This window comes from Lolium rigidum, chromosome 4, assembly GCF_022539505.1.
Source record: "Lolium rigidum isolate FL_2022 chromosome 4, APGP_CSIRO_Lrig_0.1, whole genome shotgun sequence".
Classification (NCBI taxonomy): Eukaryota; Viridiplantae; Streptophyta; class Magnoliopsida; order Poales; family Poaceae; genus Lolium; species Lolium rigidum.
In genome coordinates, this window is record NC_061511.1 from 258,009,587 (window position 1) to 258,024,056 (window position 14,470).

The following is a 14,470-nucleotide window of genomic DNA, read 5'->3' on the forward strand; positions in this document are numbered from 1 at the left end:
TTTTCTCGTATCGTGGTTTTTCCGTGTCGAAGATTTAGGTCACGAGGCATCTTATAGGCGAAGAGACGGAGTCGGAGGGGCCACGGGGGTCCCACACAGTAGGGGGGCGCGCCCCCCCTCTGGCCGCGCCGCCACCTTGTGTGGGGGCCCTGGGCCTCCTCTCTGGTCCATCTTCGGTGTTCTGGAAGCTTCGTGGAAATATAAGATCGTGGGTCTTTGTTTCGTCGAATTCTGAGAATATTGCCCGAACAGCCTTTCTGGAACCAAAAACAACAGGAAACAGGAACTGGCACTGTGGCATCTTGTTAATAGGTTAGTTCCGGAAAATGCATAAAAACATTATAAAGTGCGAGCAAAACATGTAGGTATTATCATAAAACAAGCATGGAACATTAGAAATTATAGGTACGTTGGAGACGTATCACTCACCTATAGCCTGACAAGGTATATCGTGAGGCAAAAAGGACTCAGACATAAGTCACATTGAAAGGTTAGTCGCCATGACTTTACGATACTTGGGAGCTGGCAAGTTCTGCTAGGAGCCACTACGAGTTATCGACTTGAGACCAAGTGTTCATGGGAGTGAGTGAGACTCGGAGCCATGACGGGATACTTGGAGGGGTAACTATAGTCGTGTCCAAGTGGTCGTGAACCTGCATGATCACACACTTAAGACCAAGGAGCCAGTTGGATGCGATCCGACTAGAAATGATTCGGTCGAGTTGGACTCGGACAGAACCGGGACTAGGTCAATGAGTTGGACTCACAGTGACCAAGAATAGGGCCCAAGTGAGTGGGCTGCAAGTGTTGTGAAGCCCATACTCACTCCCTATATAAAGTGGGGGAAGATGTTGCCCAAAGGGCACGGTTAGAGCATTCCGTTAGTTGGAAACCCTAGCCCCACTTAGTCCAGCCGCCGTACTGGATCTAGCAGTCCACCGTCGGTGCTCCTCCTCGTACGTGTGGATACCGGCAGAGGCGTTGCACGCGTGACGCTTCAAGGCGAAGGAGTTCGTGGATCTAGGAGCTGTTCGTGGGATCGGCTTGGAACAGATCGAGGACTACACTACCCCGACGTGCTTCATCAAGTTCCGCACCTACGCGTCTAGTGGTAATCCTCGTGGACTTCTTCCTGAGCTAGATCTTATGTGTATGTGTAAGGAATTTTTTTATTTTCTGATGCGTGACCCAACATATAAGTTGTTCAGTGCGTGACTTGTCTTGGTATTTTGTTAGTTACGGTGTCCCACACCAGGAAGAAATAGAGGAACCTATGTGAAATTTTCGCATTTATTGTCCTCATGCCGTCGTGCGCTGGTGCCGCATTAAACTAAATTGGGCAGGTACTGTACCTGGACAACCGTCCACCACGGTCGAGTTCGGGGAACATCGTAGACAGAGTGCGGGAAGACGGCCAGATGGGCTTCAAATGCAATTGATATGGGCCAGATACTGTTTAATAATTGAGCTTTAAATGCAATTGATACGGGCCAGATACTGTTTAATAATTGAGCTTTAAATGCAATTTATATGGGCCAGATACTGTTTAATAATTGACATATGCACGAGAATAGCGTGGACGATAGTGTCAAACACCCAGATCCCGATGAAATTGAATGGTCTAGATATAGAGATCATCTGCACCCCAGTTTCATTTGATTTTCCGCCAAACTAGCAGTAAGTGCCATACCTTGGAATCAATCACCTCTGGTACCCAGGGAGCCATACGGGATTAGACGCAAGAAAGCATTCAAACGCAAGAGACACAAAAGCTGGATTATTTGCAGTGCAATTTCAACGTGCATTTCTTGATGGTTCGTTGGCTTGCTTGCGAGTAGAGCTGTCAATAGAAGGCCCGGCCGTTTTAAGGGCACCTATAGCGGACCGATTCATCTGATCCTGGCGTCTCCGATTCTGTCCGCGCGGACGGATAGACAGCTCCACACGCTTTAATAGGACGATGTAAATGGACCGATCTATCCGTCCCAGCTCATCCGCGCACATGCTCGGACGACGCAAACGGACTGATCCGTCCTCCTGATGCACCTGTTCACCAAATTTGGGGAATGAATACGTCGGCGTAGACGCTGCACGAACAACGCTCGTGTCTGGCCATCGGCCTTTGGGCTCGGCATGTAACTCTCACATAAGGCTAGTTAATTTTTCATTAGAAATCGACATCCAGTTATACAAAAAGGCTCGCATAAACTAAAAATAAACGGCCTGTACTATGTCGGCCGTGCATGTCTACACCTGCCCGCAGCCGACATCGTCCTCGTCCAACGCCACCCCCGCAGCCCATATGGCTTCTTCCTCGCGGCGTTGCTTGAGGACGGTCCGGTGGCGTTTCTCGCTGCGCTGGGTGTGCCGGCGCTGCTCGTCCTCACGGCGGGCTAAGGCGGCGTTGAGCTCGGCAGCCCAGTGCGCCCTCCCCTCCTCCTCCTCCGCTGCCCGCGCCGCCTCCTCTGCTGCTGCCTCCGCCGCCCGCCGCGTCGTGCAACTTCTCTGCCGCCGCGGACGATTCCTCCCTATGCTCCCGACGGTTGAGGTCTCTTGTGGTGGACCTGCGGTGCATCTTGCGCACCTGCCAGTCCTCCTCCTCCTCCTTGCCAAGGAGAGACCAAGCCATGGCTAAGGTCGCCGCCTCCGCCACGCGGTCCTCCTCTGATGCATCGTCGACGGCGCGGTACACCTTGTCGCATGTCGCCTTCTCCGCATTGGCGGTTGCGTCGACCGCCGCCGCGGCACGGCGTCTGTCTTGGACGATGATGGTGGCGGCATTGCGCACCGCAGGCCCCAAGAGTGTCATAGCCGCCTCGTGGCGTTCGGCACGCACGGCCGCCGCTGCGGCCTCACTGGCCACCGCTTGCTCCTTTTGTTGCAACGCCTGTTGAGCCCGCTGCGCCACTGCCTCGACCACCTCCACCATATTTTGCTGCGCCACGTTGCCTTCGTGCTCGAAGGCGGCCACCTGGTGCCTCGCCTGTACGCGGGCCATCTCTGTGGCCATGATCTCGACCTCCTCGTCTGACGGACAAGGCTAGCGGGATCGGCACATCTTCCTGATGTGGTCCCAGCTAGAGATATTCCAGCGAGTCATGTGTTTTTCGGTGTTGATTGGGTGTGTTGGCCGACGCCGCGGTGGTGGCCGCCATTTATAGCCTCGTTCTTGGGCGGGAAATGGCCGCTGGGCGTGCGAACTATTCCGGCCGCGGCGGGAAACATGAAAACGCACGTGACCGGGAAACCGGAGCCGCCGTGGGCGGGAACCAAATGGATGCGCAGGAACCATATACGATGCACGCGAGTTCGATGCTATTAGCGTCCCATCACCATTAGAGGCAGAACGTCATCGTTGACAGCGGGAGGGGAAGGTCGATTTGGGTCGGGCCGCTAGACGAATCGCCAAACCGAAATGTACTGACACCCCAAACTATTCACGGGCCGACCCAAACGAACAGAAACGCACCATTTGCGTCGCCGATTTCGGTTGGCCAGGGCATCTCCAAGGCAGCGACCCAAATGAGCGCGTCCGTTTGCGTCCATTTGAGTGGGCGCGCGGACGCGCGCGTCCGACCGACATTTTGGATCACGCGGTGCACCCAACCCGACTAGATATGGGTAGCGGCCGTAGAATTTGGCATTTGGCCTTTAAATTCAATATAAGGCATATAAAATCATAAAAAATATAAATAAGTTTAAATGCCCAAGATGTAATTACATAAGATTATTGTCCACCTATTAAATGACAAATTATTTATTTAAATTAAAATGTAAAATGATACAAATAACCTAGGCATTGTTTTCTTCGGGATTTTCTTTATTGTTGTTTGCAGCATTGTTGTCAACATGCGCCGACATGTGCTCAACCAAATCAGCCTGGAGCTAGTTGTGAACCGTTTGAGCCCGGAATTTCGTGATACACATGGAGGATATCCTGGAATGATGTCGGACCACCTTGAGTATCAACCAACTCTCCATGGCCATCCCAATCATTATCAAACAATAAATCATCCCGCTCTACCTCAACAATCATGTTGTGCATGATTACACAAGAGGTCATCACCTCCCATAGATTTTGCACACTCTATGCTCTAGCAGGGTGCCTGACGATAGCCCAACGAGCTTGGAGGATACCAAACGCCCGCTCGACATCTTTCCGGGCTGCCTCTTGCTTTTTGGCAAACCTTGCCTCCTGCTCTGAGTTGGGACGACGGATTGTCTTCACGAGTGTAGCCCAAGGTGGATAGATACCAGCAGCAAGGTAGTACCCCTTGTTGTAGTGGTGGCCATTGATCTCAAAATCCACATCAGGGGACTGACCCTGCGCTAGCCTATCAAACACCGGAGAGCGCTGCAGCACATTTATGTCATTGTGCGAGCCGGACATTCCGAAGAATGAGTGCCAAATACATGTGTCATGTGAAGCAACTGCTTCAAGAATCACCGTGGGCAATCCAATGTCTTCGTAGGGACCTGCAGGCAATGGACGTCCCGGCCAACTTGCGGCCTGGAAGCACGGTGAATGAGAGCTCACCTTTGGCGGCAACGACGAAGCTAATGACGGCGGGAGGTCTCGCGACGGCGAGAGGACAACAACGTTGGCGGCGATGTCGCCCGACGCTGCAACGAGGCCGCCAAAGCACAGGCGAAAGCGCTGGGCCATGTCCTATGCTGCCGCACTGCTTGTCGGCGTCTCGACGTCGGTGGCCGACATTGACAGCGGTCGCAAATCACCGGTCCTGGGGTGGCGGCGAAGCGGGGGGAAGATGTGTGCGAGGGAGTTATGTTTTGTGAGACAGACATGCGAGCCAGGGGAGCACAAGAGAGAACTCGCGAGGCCAGCCCCGGTGTCCGCGGCTACGCAAATGTGGCTCAGATTTAAACCGGATTTGGATCATCCTAGACACCGCGGCCATCCGTTTTAGAATGGGTCCGCGGAGAGCGTTTTTGTCCAGTTTGACCGCGGTGTTGGAGATGGCCTAATGCACAAGTACAGACAACAAATCTCACACGCACGCAGCTAAAATAGCAATCAACGGCAGCAGCAAAACACCATCTCTTCTACAGTTCTTCTACTACTAGTATAGTATCAATTTCTCTCACACGTAGCATCGGAGGCACATCACGAAAAGTTCTCCACGGCTATCATCGGCGTGTTCTCTCCCCTTCCCTCGTTCCCTCACCTCCTCCCCATCTGCATTCTTTGCTGCTACCTGACTCAGGTAAACCAGACCCTGATTTCTCAGTATCTACCTTATGAATACACTAATAGATCCTGTGGTCTATTTCAGGAGGAAGAAGGGAAAGCGAACGATGCCGAATCCATTCACGGAGACATCCCACACTCGCTGGGGTGACTACTCTGTCCAAGGCCTCAACATTGAGGTCGTCGCGGAGGTGCCGGACATGGATGCTCTCCCGGGCGGCGACGGCAGGTCAATTAGAATCCCTCCGTACTTCTGGGGCGAGGGTCCCGCCGTGGACCGGCTGGCGGGGAACGGGAAGCTCAGCAAAGGTGGCGGCTTCCCGGTGCACGTGGGCTACTCGGAGGCGAGGGCTTTGGTCGGCAAGGGAACTGTGGCGGACCTGAGAAGGCTGTCCCTCGAAGCGGAAAACTTGGTGGAGGAGATGTTTGCTAGCATCGGCGTCCCGCACAAGCACGAGCAGTTCGGGCCAGAAGCGACTCGGCCCAGGGTGGTGCGGCTGCGGCTGTCGCCGGAGCTCGAGCTGTGGAAAAGCACGCAGCACGCAATCGGCAACGTGCTGCCACCCAAGGGCGCGGGGCTGACCCAGGCCTCGCCGCAGGCGATCGCCTTGCTGGGGGCCGGCGACTGGCCCGAGGCCATGACGACCACCAACGCCCTGTTCGGCTGCGGCATCGCGAGCCTGCTCATCGGCGCCGCCGACGCGCGCACAATGTTCTCCAACTACGTGACCGACATGGCCTTCTACTACGAGCACGGGTACAACCACGTCTTCCCCTCGCTCCACCGGCTGCTGCAGGACGGGCTCGCCGACGCCCACGCGCGGCGCACCCTCGGCGGCCGGCAGCGGCGCGAGGCCGTCGCCGCCGGCGTGCGGTACATCCAGGCCAAGATCGCGCTCGAGGCGGCGCACAGGACGTGCCTCAAGAACGCCGCCGCGCGGATGGACCGCCGGACCGCCCAGGTCATCTCCCTGTCCGAGAGCAGCCTGCTCGGCATGGCGGCCGAGGCCACGGCCCGGGGCTTCGACGCCGGCGCCGTCATGAGCGACCTCGTCTTCAGCTCGCCCGGCACCGACGTCGTCGACGTGGGATGTGACCTGGTCAACTCCGAGGTCATGAACTCGTTCCTCAACGTCGCCGACATCGCCGCCTCGGGGGTCGTGTGTGAGCAGGCGCTGCGGGCCATCTACGACGCCTACGCCGCCACGTGTGCGCGCATGTTGACCCAGAGGTGGCACGAGCCAGTGGCCAGGATGTGCGCCGCGCTGTACACGTGGCACATACAAAACGACCGGCACATGTTCCTCCGCCGCGTCGTCCTGGGATGGCCCAAGGTCCGCAAGTCGCCGGCGCAGCCCCAGCGCGAGGCCGACTTCGACGAGGTCTTCGACGCCGACTTCCGTACCACCGGATTCAGCAGGCCGCTTGACCCGGCGCATGCATGCGACGGCGGCGACACCTGCAACCACGTCCGCCGCTTCCTCGATCACTATCAGGGTGAGGACCTGCTCGGCGCCCTCTGGTCGTCACTCGTCATCGGCCCGCTCGAGTACGCCCGGCGGGGCGAGGTGGACGAGCAGCGCGAGCAGTACCTCGCCGAATCCTCGCGCCTGCTAATGGCCCAGCTCTTCTCCAAGGGCCTCGTCGTCCATATGGTCTGGCTCATCGCCCATGCCAACCACCACGCCTGGCAGGTTAACTACCTATTCGAGGCCGCCATGTTTGGCAGCATCCTGGACGGCGGCACATTGATAGGCAAGCTCGACCGGGCAGAGGGCGAGGAAGCGCAAGGCCAGGAGAAAGAGAAGGACATGACCTACATCAATGTCCGCAATGAACAAGGTCGTTAGGATAGATCCAGCAGGAAACAGAAAAGCGAAGGAGGGAAACATGACGCGTGGGGAAGATGATCGACTTCGACGAGGATGGCTACATAACGTATCAAAGCTTAATTTCACCGACTCTCAAGGCATTCACTGATAATTTGAAGCTAGCAGAACCCATGAACCTCCGTGAGTCGTATTTCTCGGAAATATTCAATGCTACATCTACGGGAATATTCTTCAAAAAGTTCTTACGGACAGCCACGGTGGCAGGTCGATTTCAACAAATTTAATCTTTTTTTTAAAAAAACTAGCACGATCTAACTCTAATTCTACCCTCTTCATTGTAAGGGCATCTCCAGCGGCGCGACGCATTTCGGACGTCTGAAATGTCCGTTTGCATCGCGCGGCGGACGCTCGACATACCGTTTTTGTCCGCGCGTCCGTTTGCACCTAGGGGTGGCTTCAGCGGGCCGACGCATTTTCGCATTTGCATCAATTTATGAAGTTTCCAAACAACAAAATAAGGAAATCAACAAAGTCATAGTTATTACATTTAAAAGTTGACATGAAAATAAGATAATATTTCTCTAGGCATGATCTTCATGGCAAGCCAATGTCCGCTGATGCTCAATCAGATCCGTTTGCAGCTGTTTGGAGACGTTCTGACGCCCCGTAGAATGACCAAGAACAGGTCCCTTGACATCCTGTATCGGCGCCGGAAATATTTTTCCGGGAAGATCGGATTGGTGAGGTGGAAGTAGTCCTTGTGGAGGCGGGCCTGCCCTTCCACTCTGTTGCGCGGCAGGTTTTGGAGCGCCCCTTCACTGCAGCCCCGATGCTGCGGCCCCGGGTTAGAGGTGAACTCGTGGATCATGGAGGCCGCAGTAGTTGCCAATGTCTGCGTTGACTCATCGGACTCCTCGTCGGAAGAGGAGTCGACGACCTCCGCGCGGAACTTGTCCAACATCTGCCACATGTCCATCTGCGTGGGTACAAACTGTGGATCAATGGCCGCGCACAATAGCGCCAAAAACACGAGTAGAAACCTACCGGCGCAATTGACTGAACAGGTCGTGGGCGGCGCGGAAGGGCGGCGCAACCGGGACCGTTTCGCCCGAAAACAGCCGGCAGGTACGCGGCGGAGCCAAGCCCGAGTATGCTCCTGCTCTCCCGCGCGGCAAGAACGCAGCCGGCAGCGGCTACTGTGGCGCTGCGGCCGGACGGCGGCGGATGGGGTTGGGGTGGTGGCGACGCACTAGGGGAGCAAAGAAGGGGAAAAGAAGCAAATCGAAGTGGTCGATTTCGCTGTCCCTGACATGCGGGACCGGGTAAGAAATGGAGGACGCTCCACGCGACCGCCGAGCGTCCGCGGAGACGCAAACTGGCGCATATTTGGGCCAGGTTTGCGTCTCCGCGGACGGCCCGGTCACTTTGCGTCACCCTGCTGGAGCAGGCCCCAGACGCATTTCCGGTCACGGCGGACGAAAACGGTCGCTGAGCGTCCGTTTGCGTCGCGCCGCTGGAGATGCCCTAACACCTTTGTTAGTGGAGCTACCCTTCTATGAGCCTCGCAGATCGATCCACGCGGTAGCGCCCTTGTCTAGAACCCTTGTCTAGAACGCTACCCTATATATGTTTTTTTTCTGCTATTAGGACACTGGTATAAAAAGAAACAACGAACAGTACAAAGCATTGCAAGAAAAAAACGAAAATTACAACGTGATTCTTGAGGAGCCCTTCAACTTCAACCTCCAGACCGTGTCGACGGCACTAGCAAGAGAGTAGCTCCACTCGCGAAGGTGCTACACAGTAGAGTGTAGCGCCGTTGTGACTAGTGCTATTAAGAAGGGTTAGATTTTGATTTTTTTTTAGACAATGTTGGTATTGGTTACTAGCTTCAATTTGATACAATTCTTGTTTCGAGAATGTAATCTTATTTAGTTTCTGTATGGAAGCCATTTACAAATTTAATATTAAATTCTGCTGTCATTTGCAATTCCTGTGGCAACAAAACACTTGTCCATTTCTAAAATTACAATGTAAATGGTGTATTCATTTCAAAATGCTACAAACGAAACGAAATGAAAGTCTGGCTTCTAAACGACTTCTTAATTGTCTTAATTGTCAGTATACTGAGAATTAGCAAATCCACAAATAGCGGACCTATGTACAGGGAAAACTGGGCCATGGCCTGCCCAGTTTTGAGCAAAATATTAAAGTTCAGCCCACTAAAAGTCTGATCCACTAGATTTTATTGGTCTATCCTTCAGACTCGTCGCGTCCATCATTTTCTGTCTAGTTCCGCTATATGAGCATATTCAGTCGCGTCCCCAAATCGTTCCCAAACGGCGCCGGATCGAGCATTTGGGAGACGTGTTTTGTTCGTGCCGCGTTTGGGGAACGTCGCTCCCCAGTCGCGTCCTCCAAACAAAATCCCGAAATAAATATTAGTGCACGAAAATACAGATTTTCATTCAAATTTGATTATACATTACAAAGTTTGAATGAAAACGGCTACATTTCATCTAAACCCCACCCTACTGACCGTCCGGCGGTGCGTTCGACAGTCCTGCCCCGTCGTCGCCTCCCCTCCACCGCAGCTCCTGCTCCGCGCACCGCCTCTCCATGCGTAGGGTGGTAGCCAGACGCCGCTGCTCCAGCAGGGCAGCGGCGTCGTCGCCTTCCCTCCCCTGCAGCGCCGCCTGGAGGGAGAGCTCGATGGCCGCGCCTCTTCGCGGGCACGGGCGGCGTCCTGGAGCTTCTTCTCCGACTCGAAGGACTTGACGAGCGCGTGTTGCTGATCGGCCGTCTCGTCCGGGTGCGGCCCATCGTTGTCGGACCACTCGAGCTCGTCTTCGTCGTCGTCCTCCACCTCGGTCTCCTCCTCCTCCGCCGCCTCAACCTCCTCCTCATCTGTTGGCGCCTCCATCATCGCGCCGCCAACGCGTCGGCCTCCGCCGCCAACTTGTCCGCCCGCCTCCCCCAGGCCGCCTCCGTTGCCGCCAGCTCCGCCTCCTGCTGCTGACGCTCCTCCGCCGCCAGCTGCTGCTGGCGCTCGATCGCCTCCCGTCGTCGGTGCTCGATCGCCACCCGTCGTTCACGGTACTGCGCCTCCCTCTCCTCGCGCTGGCGCCGGCGCTCATCATCCCACCGCCGGCTCATCTCCTCCGTCAGGCGCTGTCGCGCCTCTTCTTCCGTGGAGGCATCGAACGCCGCAATGGTTTCCGCCAGCGGCTCCTCCTGCCACGCTGCTGTCGCCGCGCCCTCGTAAGCTGCGGGGCCAGGGGCGTAGAACGACGGTACATTCGCCGCGTGCGCCGCCCCACGCCGCTGGCGGGCCTGCTGCTCGAGTGCCTCTCGGCGCTCCTGACAATGTGCACGCCAGTTCTCCATCCCTCGCCGCCGCCGCTCCTCCCGGGCGGCGACGTCGATGCCGAACTGCGAATCCGGTGGTGGAGGTGGTGCTGGAGGAGACGACGGTGGAGGGAACTGGCCATCGTCGGGGCGGTTCATCATTGCGCACTGGTGGTGGAGCGACGAGGGCTGTGCTTGTGGCGGAGAAAGGGGTGCCGGCGGCTGTGGTGGCTGCCATTGAGCCGGGAGGGCCTTTTATAGACGCCGGCGTCGGGAAGAAAGCGTGGGAAGAGGCGGGAAGAAAGCGCGGGAACGCGCGGTGGCGTGCCAACGCCGGCGCCACGTGGAGGCTGCGCAGCACCGACGAGACGTCTCGCCTGCCCCTCCGTCGCCATTAACGCGAAGATGTCGTCGTGTGTTACTGCGCGCGAATAACTTCCTTCGTGAGGTAGGCGACGGTTAGGTTAAAATTCAATGTGCCGCTGACGCGTCGGGCCCGCACCGCTTCGCCTCGCTTTTCGGTGCGTCCGGCGTCCCCGGAGCGTCTCCTGTGGGGTGGGGACGGGCTCGGGGCGCCGGACACCGTATCGGGCCGCGCCGAACAAAAAGCGGCTTTAGGGGACGCGGCTGGAAACGTCTTTTTGTCCAGCGCGTCCAAATCGCTTTGGGAGACGCGACTGGAGATCCTCTAAAGCTAGCTTATCTAGGGCTCAACATGAAGAGGAGACCCCCGATCACAGTGCACCAACAGATCGCTCGATCGGCCGAAGGGTGAAGCCAGAGCAAAAACGAGCTGAGTTTGTGCTATCACATTTATATTCCTACTTTTTTACATATAAGTCATAGATACGGAATATCGGAATATCTAAAGAAACACATAAAAAGATAGTGCCGGAAACAACACATAGCGATGCAGAGTGGTAGTGATACAAATGTGAATATCTGCTGCAATATTATCATATATTAAGGTGATATGATGGAATATCATATTCATTTTTAGGGATGGAATACCAGATGGGTGATCAGGAAAACGATGGATCTTGAACGAGTTATGATTACCATTATGGGAGAAAGAAGATAGCATTGCAGCGAGGCCCAAGGGTCCATCAAGTATCATGATTCTCTCGGCAAACAAATAACAGACTGAAACTGATGTGCAAATCCAAATAATCCCAAAACATGCCACGAACAAGGATACAAGACGCATACAGCAACTGATCTCGTTAGTTGCAAAATAGTAGCAACTTTTTGGAGGACCTACTTGCTGCTGCCGTACCAGTCGCACTACATTTCAGCACTAGATCATGTAAACGATAGCGAAAGAAAAGAAAGAAACACATAACTACATAAGCCCAAATCTGCCCAGGTGGGATAATGCATCTAAATATTGCCTCCACCGACAGAACAGATGTGGCTCCACTATGATCTTCTTATGCCTGATGACTCATGTCAACTACAACAAACCAGCTCGACCCGCCTCCCTTTTATTCCTGAGGCGAAACAACAAAAAAGTAGTTAGATGTCAATAAAGGATGAAGCTGATGATAATGCATTGGAAGTCACACAGATTCCAGGTGAATGATCATAGCAAGTAACGAGTAACAGAGGTTGTATATTATCAGAGCTTAGTATTGGAAAAGAACCTAGTTAGGAGTTTAACAATTGCAAACACCATACATACATTTTTAGGAGTTCATGTTCAACAATTTTCAGTTTATAGTTTCTGGCAACCGCGATCTGAAAAACTATGGTTGGTGACCTATGTGAAAAGACCATGGTAGACTAACGAGGCATGTATGAATGTATCAGGGATTAACCAAAAAATAAGATGTCAACCGTTGCCATGTGAAGGTGATTAAGGAATGCACTGAGAGGTTAAATATTGCGACCTCTAAGCAAATAGTAAGTTCATGCCATGCTGGTGATAGATACTAAGACATCAAATGATTAACACATGATACTTCACATCTTAAATATATGATAGCACTCATGAGTCATGACTGATTATTAGGTTACACGGCTACACTGATATTGACATGACTCGTTACAAGGTCGTTACATATTTCACTGATTAACTGAATTTTTCAGTTCTTGACAGTTAATCGTTTTTGTGGGATTTTTCTTTTGGGGGAGGGGGATGCTATCAATGTCAACCGCTACTGCTGTGCAATCAGTGTGCACAGATGTGACAACTAAATCTTGTGTACAATTCAGGACCTAACTATACCAGAACTGTGACAAAGACACAAGCAAAAGAATATTTTTTAAAGGTCTTACATACGTGAGCTTATGAGTTATGACTAAGGATAGTCTCCCCATATATTAAAAAATGAACGAGCTTTAGTTGATTTCTGCTTCACAAGATAACATATTTGATGTTACATAAACATAGATCATGTTCCTTGTAAAAAAAGACTAATCAGTCAGCCCCCTGTTAGACATACTTTGAAAAAAATGCGGAGTATCATTGAGAGCTCCTCCCACGGAGAAAGGTAGATTTACATTTTTTTTGCAGGCAATAGTTTTATATTACCTATAGGATGAATCATGGATTATTTATTAATTACACTTTCATATGCTGCTGTCAACCTACCACTGCTCAAACTGGAAACAAAATGATGCAGGCATAGCTAGCACATATACCATGAAAGGTATAAAACTGAGAGGAATCAAATAATAAAGCAAGGGATTATCAATATAAAGTGGATTGTTGTATGTACCTTGTTCACAATAGGAGAGTCGTGAGCAAATTATTTAGTAGTAAAGTGAACCTGACAGTAGATCATAGTCAGTCGTGGGCGTTTCATCTTTTTTAGATAATATCCAAACGAGCAGTAAATGCCATACCTTGCCACCAATCACCTCTGGTAGCCAAGGAGCCATCCGGATTGTCCTCCTTATACTGGATTATACATAAGTAAGCATTATAACATATACGGAGTATAAGTGATACGAGAGCTGGATTATTTGCGATGCAACGTACATTTGTTGATGGTTCGTTGGCTTGCTTGTGAGTAGAGCTGTCATAGAAGTCGCGGCCGCCGTAATGCACAGATGAGCCAAAATAAGGTGACTCTGACGACTCGTTTGGATAGAACTGTTTTCCATCTTTGTACGCAACCCGACCTTTAGTAGGACTGCCTTGTGATTTGCCATCTGGAATACGAAGAATTTAAATTTCACTGTTAATCCCCACTGTTGTATCACATACGAATGACCCAAATTCCTATCCAAGCTAAGATGACTCATCAGCATTAGTTGAACAACTGAAGACAGAAGATGTCACAACTACCTGCAATGCCTCCACAACTCTGCCCTTTGGGGTTCTGTTTGTTCAGCATCGTGTACAGGTCCGTCTGCCTCGCGTCTCTTGGATTTGCCTGTCAGGAAATGGATTATCACAGGTGTACCCAAATAGGATTTTGCAGAAATCTAAAACTCGTCGATCACGAAAAACTGGCCCGAAAGTATCCACATAAATATGCAATGAACTGGAAATGAAAAGAAAAAAAACAAGGAAGAACCGCTTCGGAGATAACGAGGTACCAGAATTACCGAATCAAATCAGCAATTCTCAACAAGACTACAACCCAACGGCAAACAGATTGTGGAGACGGGGTGACGAGAAAGTACCGCAGGCGACGCCGAGAAGACGGAGCTGAAGTATCCGCTTGCCGGCGGCGGCGCGGCTCCGGCGGCCGCGGGGGGCGACTGTTTCTTGGCGTCCATGTTGGCGGCGGTTTAGGAGACGAAAAATTGGGGAGAGGAGAAGGATAGGGCACGTGAAGTGGTGGTTATAGGCGGCGGCGCGGGTCGGGGGTGAGGGATGAACTTCTCTGCTTGCCTCGTGGCGTCCTGCTCCGGCCTCCATCTGTGCCCGCCTCCATATAAAGGCTCCGGGAAGAAGTCCTGCTCTGTGGTTTCGTAGATCTAGAGGGACTGCTCGGGAAGAACGCCATTGCTTTCCTTGTCAGTATTGGCAGGTACGTCATGTAAGCTCATAAAGTCATGATCCACCTCGATCTTATTTCTTCAACTAGGATCACAACAGGTTATTTTCGCAACATTTGGTTTGATAACA

At 52.8% G+C, this 14,470-nt stretch overlaps 2 protein-coding genes across 4 annotated transcripts; one reads left to right on the forward strand and one right to left on the reverse strand.

The window, feature by feature from the left end:
• The first annotated feature begins 5,316 nt into the window (after positions 1-5,316).
• LOC124648634 lies at positions 5,317-7,059 on the forward strand. Its single transcript, XM_047188358.1, has one exon. It carries the CDS (start codon positions 5,317-5,319, stop codon positions 7,057-7,059), a length of 1,743 nt encoding a protein of 580 aa, XP_047044314.1.
• Positions 7,060-11,533: 4,474 nt separating this feature from the next.
• On the reverse strand, positions 11,534-14,236 carry LOC124707572. Of its 3 annotated transcripts, none has more exons than XM_047239235.1 (6): positions 14,023-14,236; positions 13,682-13,769; positions 13,373-13,545; positions 13,237-13,291; positions 13,110-13,160; positions 11,534-11,879 (listed from the first exon to the last, which is right to left on the reverse strand). In XM_047239235.1, exons 1-5 carry the CDS (start codon positions 14,116-14,118, stop codon positions 13,144-13,146), a joined length of 429 nt encoding a protein of 142 aa, XP_047095191.1. In that variant the 5' UTR covers positions 14,119-14,236; the 3' UTR covers positions 11,534-11,879; positions 13,110-13,143. The 3 variants fall into 3 exon arrangements, with proteins under 3 accessions (XP_047095191.1, XP_047095189.1, XP_047095190.1); XM_047239233.1 differs by having other exon boundaries at positions 13,679-13,769; XM_047239234.1 differs by lacking the exon at positions 11,534-11,879 and having other exon boundaries at positions 13,109-13,160; positions 13,679-13,769.
• Between the last annotated feature and the right edge of the window lie 234 nt (positions 14,237-14,470).

Excerpts from the sequence above, each read along its gene's own strand:
- LOC124648634 (XM_047188358.1), top strand. The coding sequence starts at position 5,317 with ATGCCGAATCCATTCACGGAGACATCCCACACTCGCTGGGGTGACTAC.
- LOC124707572 (XM_047239233.1), bottom strand. The coding sequence starts at position 14,118 with ATGGACGCCAAGAAACAGTCGCCCCCCGCGGCCGCCGGAGCCGCGCCG. Across the intron at positions 13,770-14,022 it reads TCTTCTCGGCGTCGCCTGCG|GCAAATCCAAGAGACGCGAG; the intron begins GTACTTTCTCGT and ends ATTTCCTGACAG. Across the intron at positions 13,292-13,372 it reads CCAACGAACCATCAACAAAT|TATAAGGAGGACAATCCGGA; the intron begins GTACGTTGCATC and ends TGTATAATCCAG.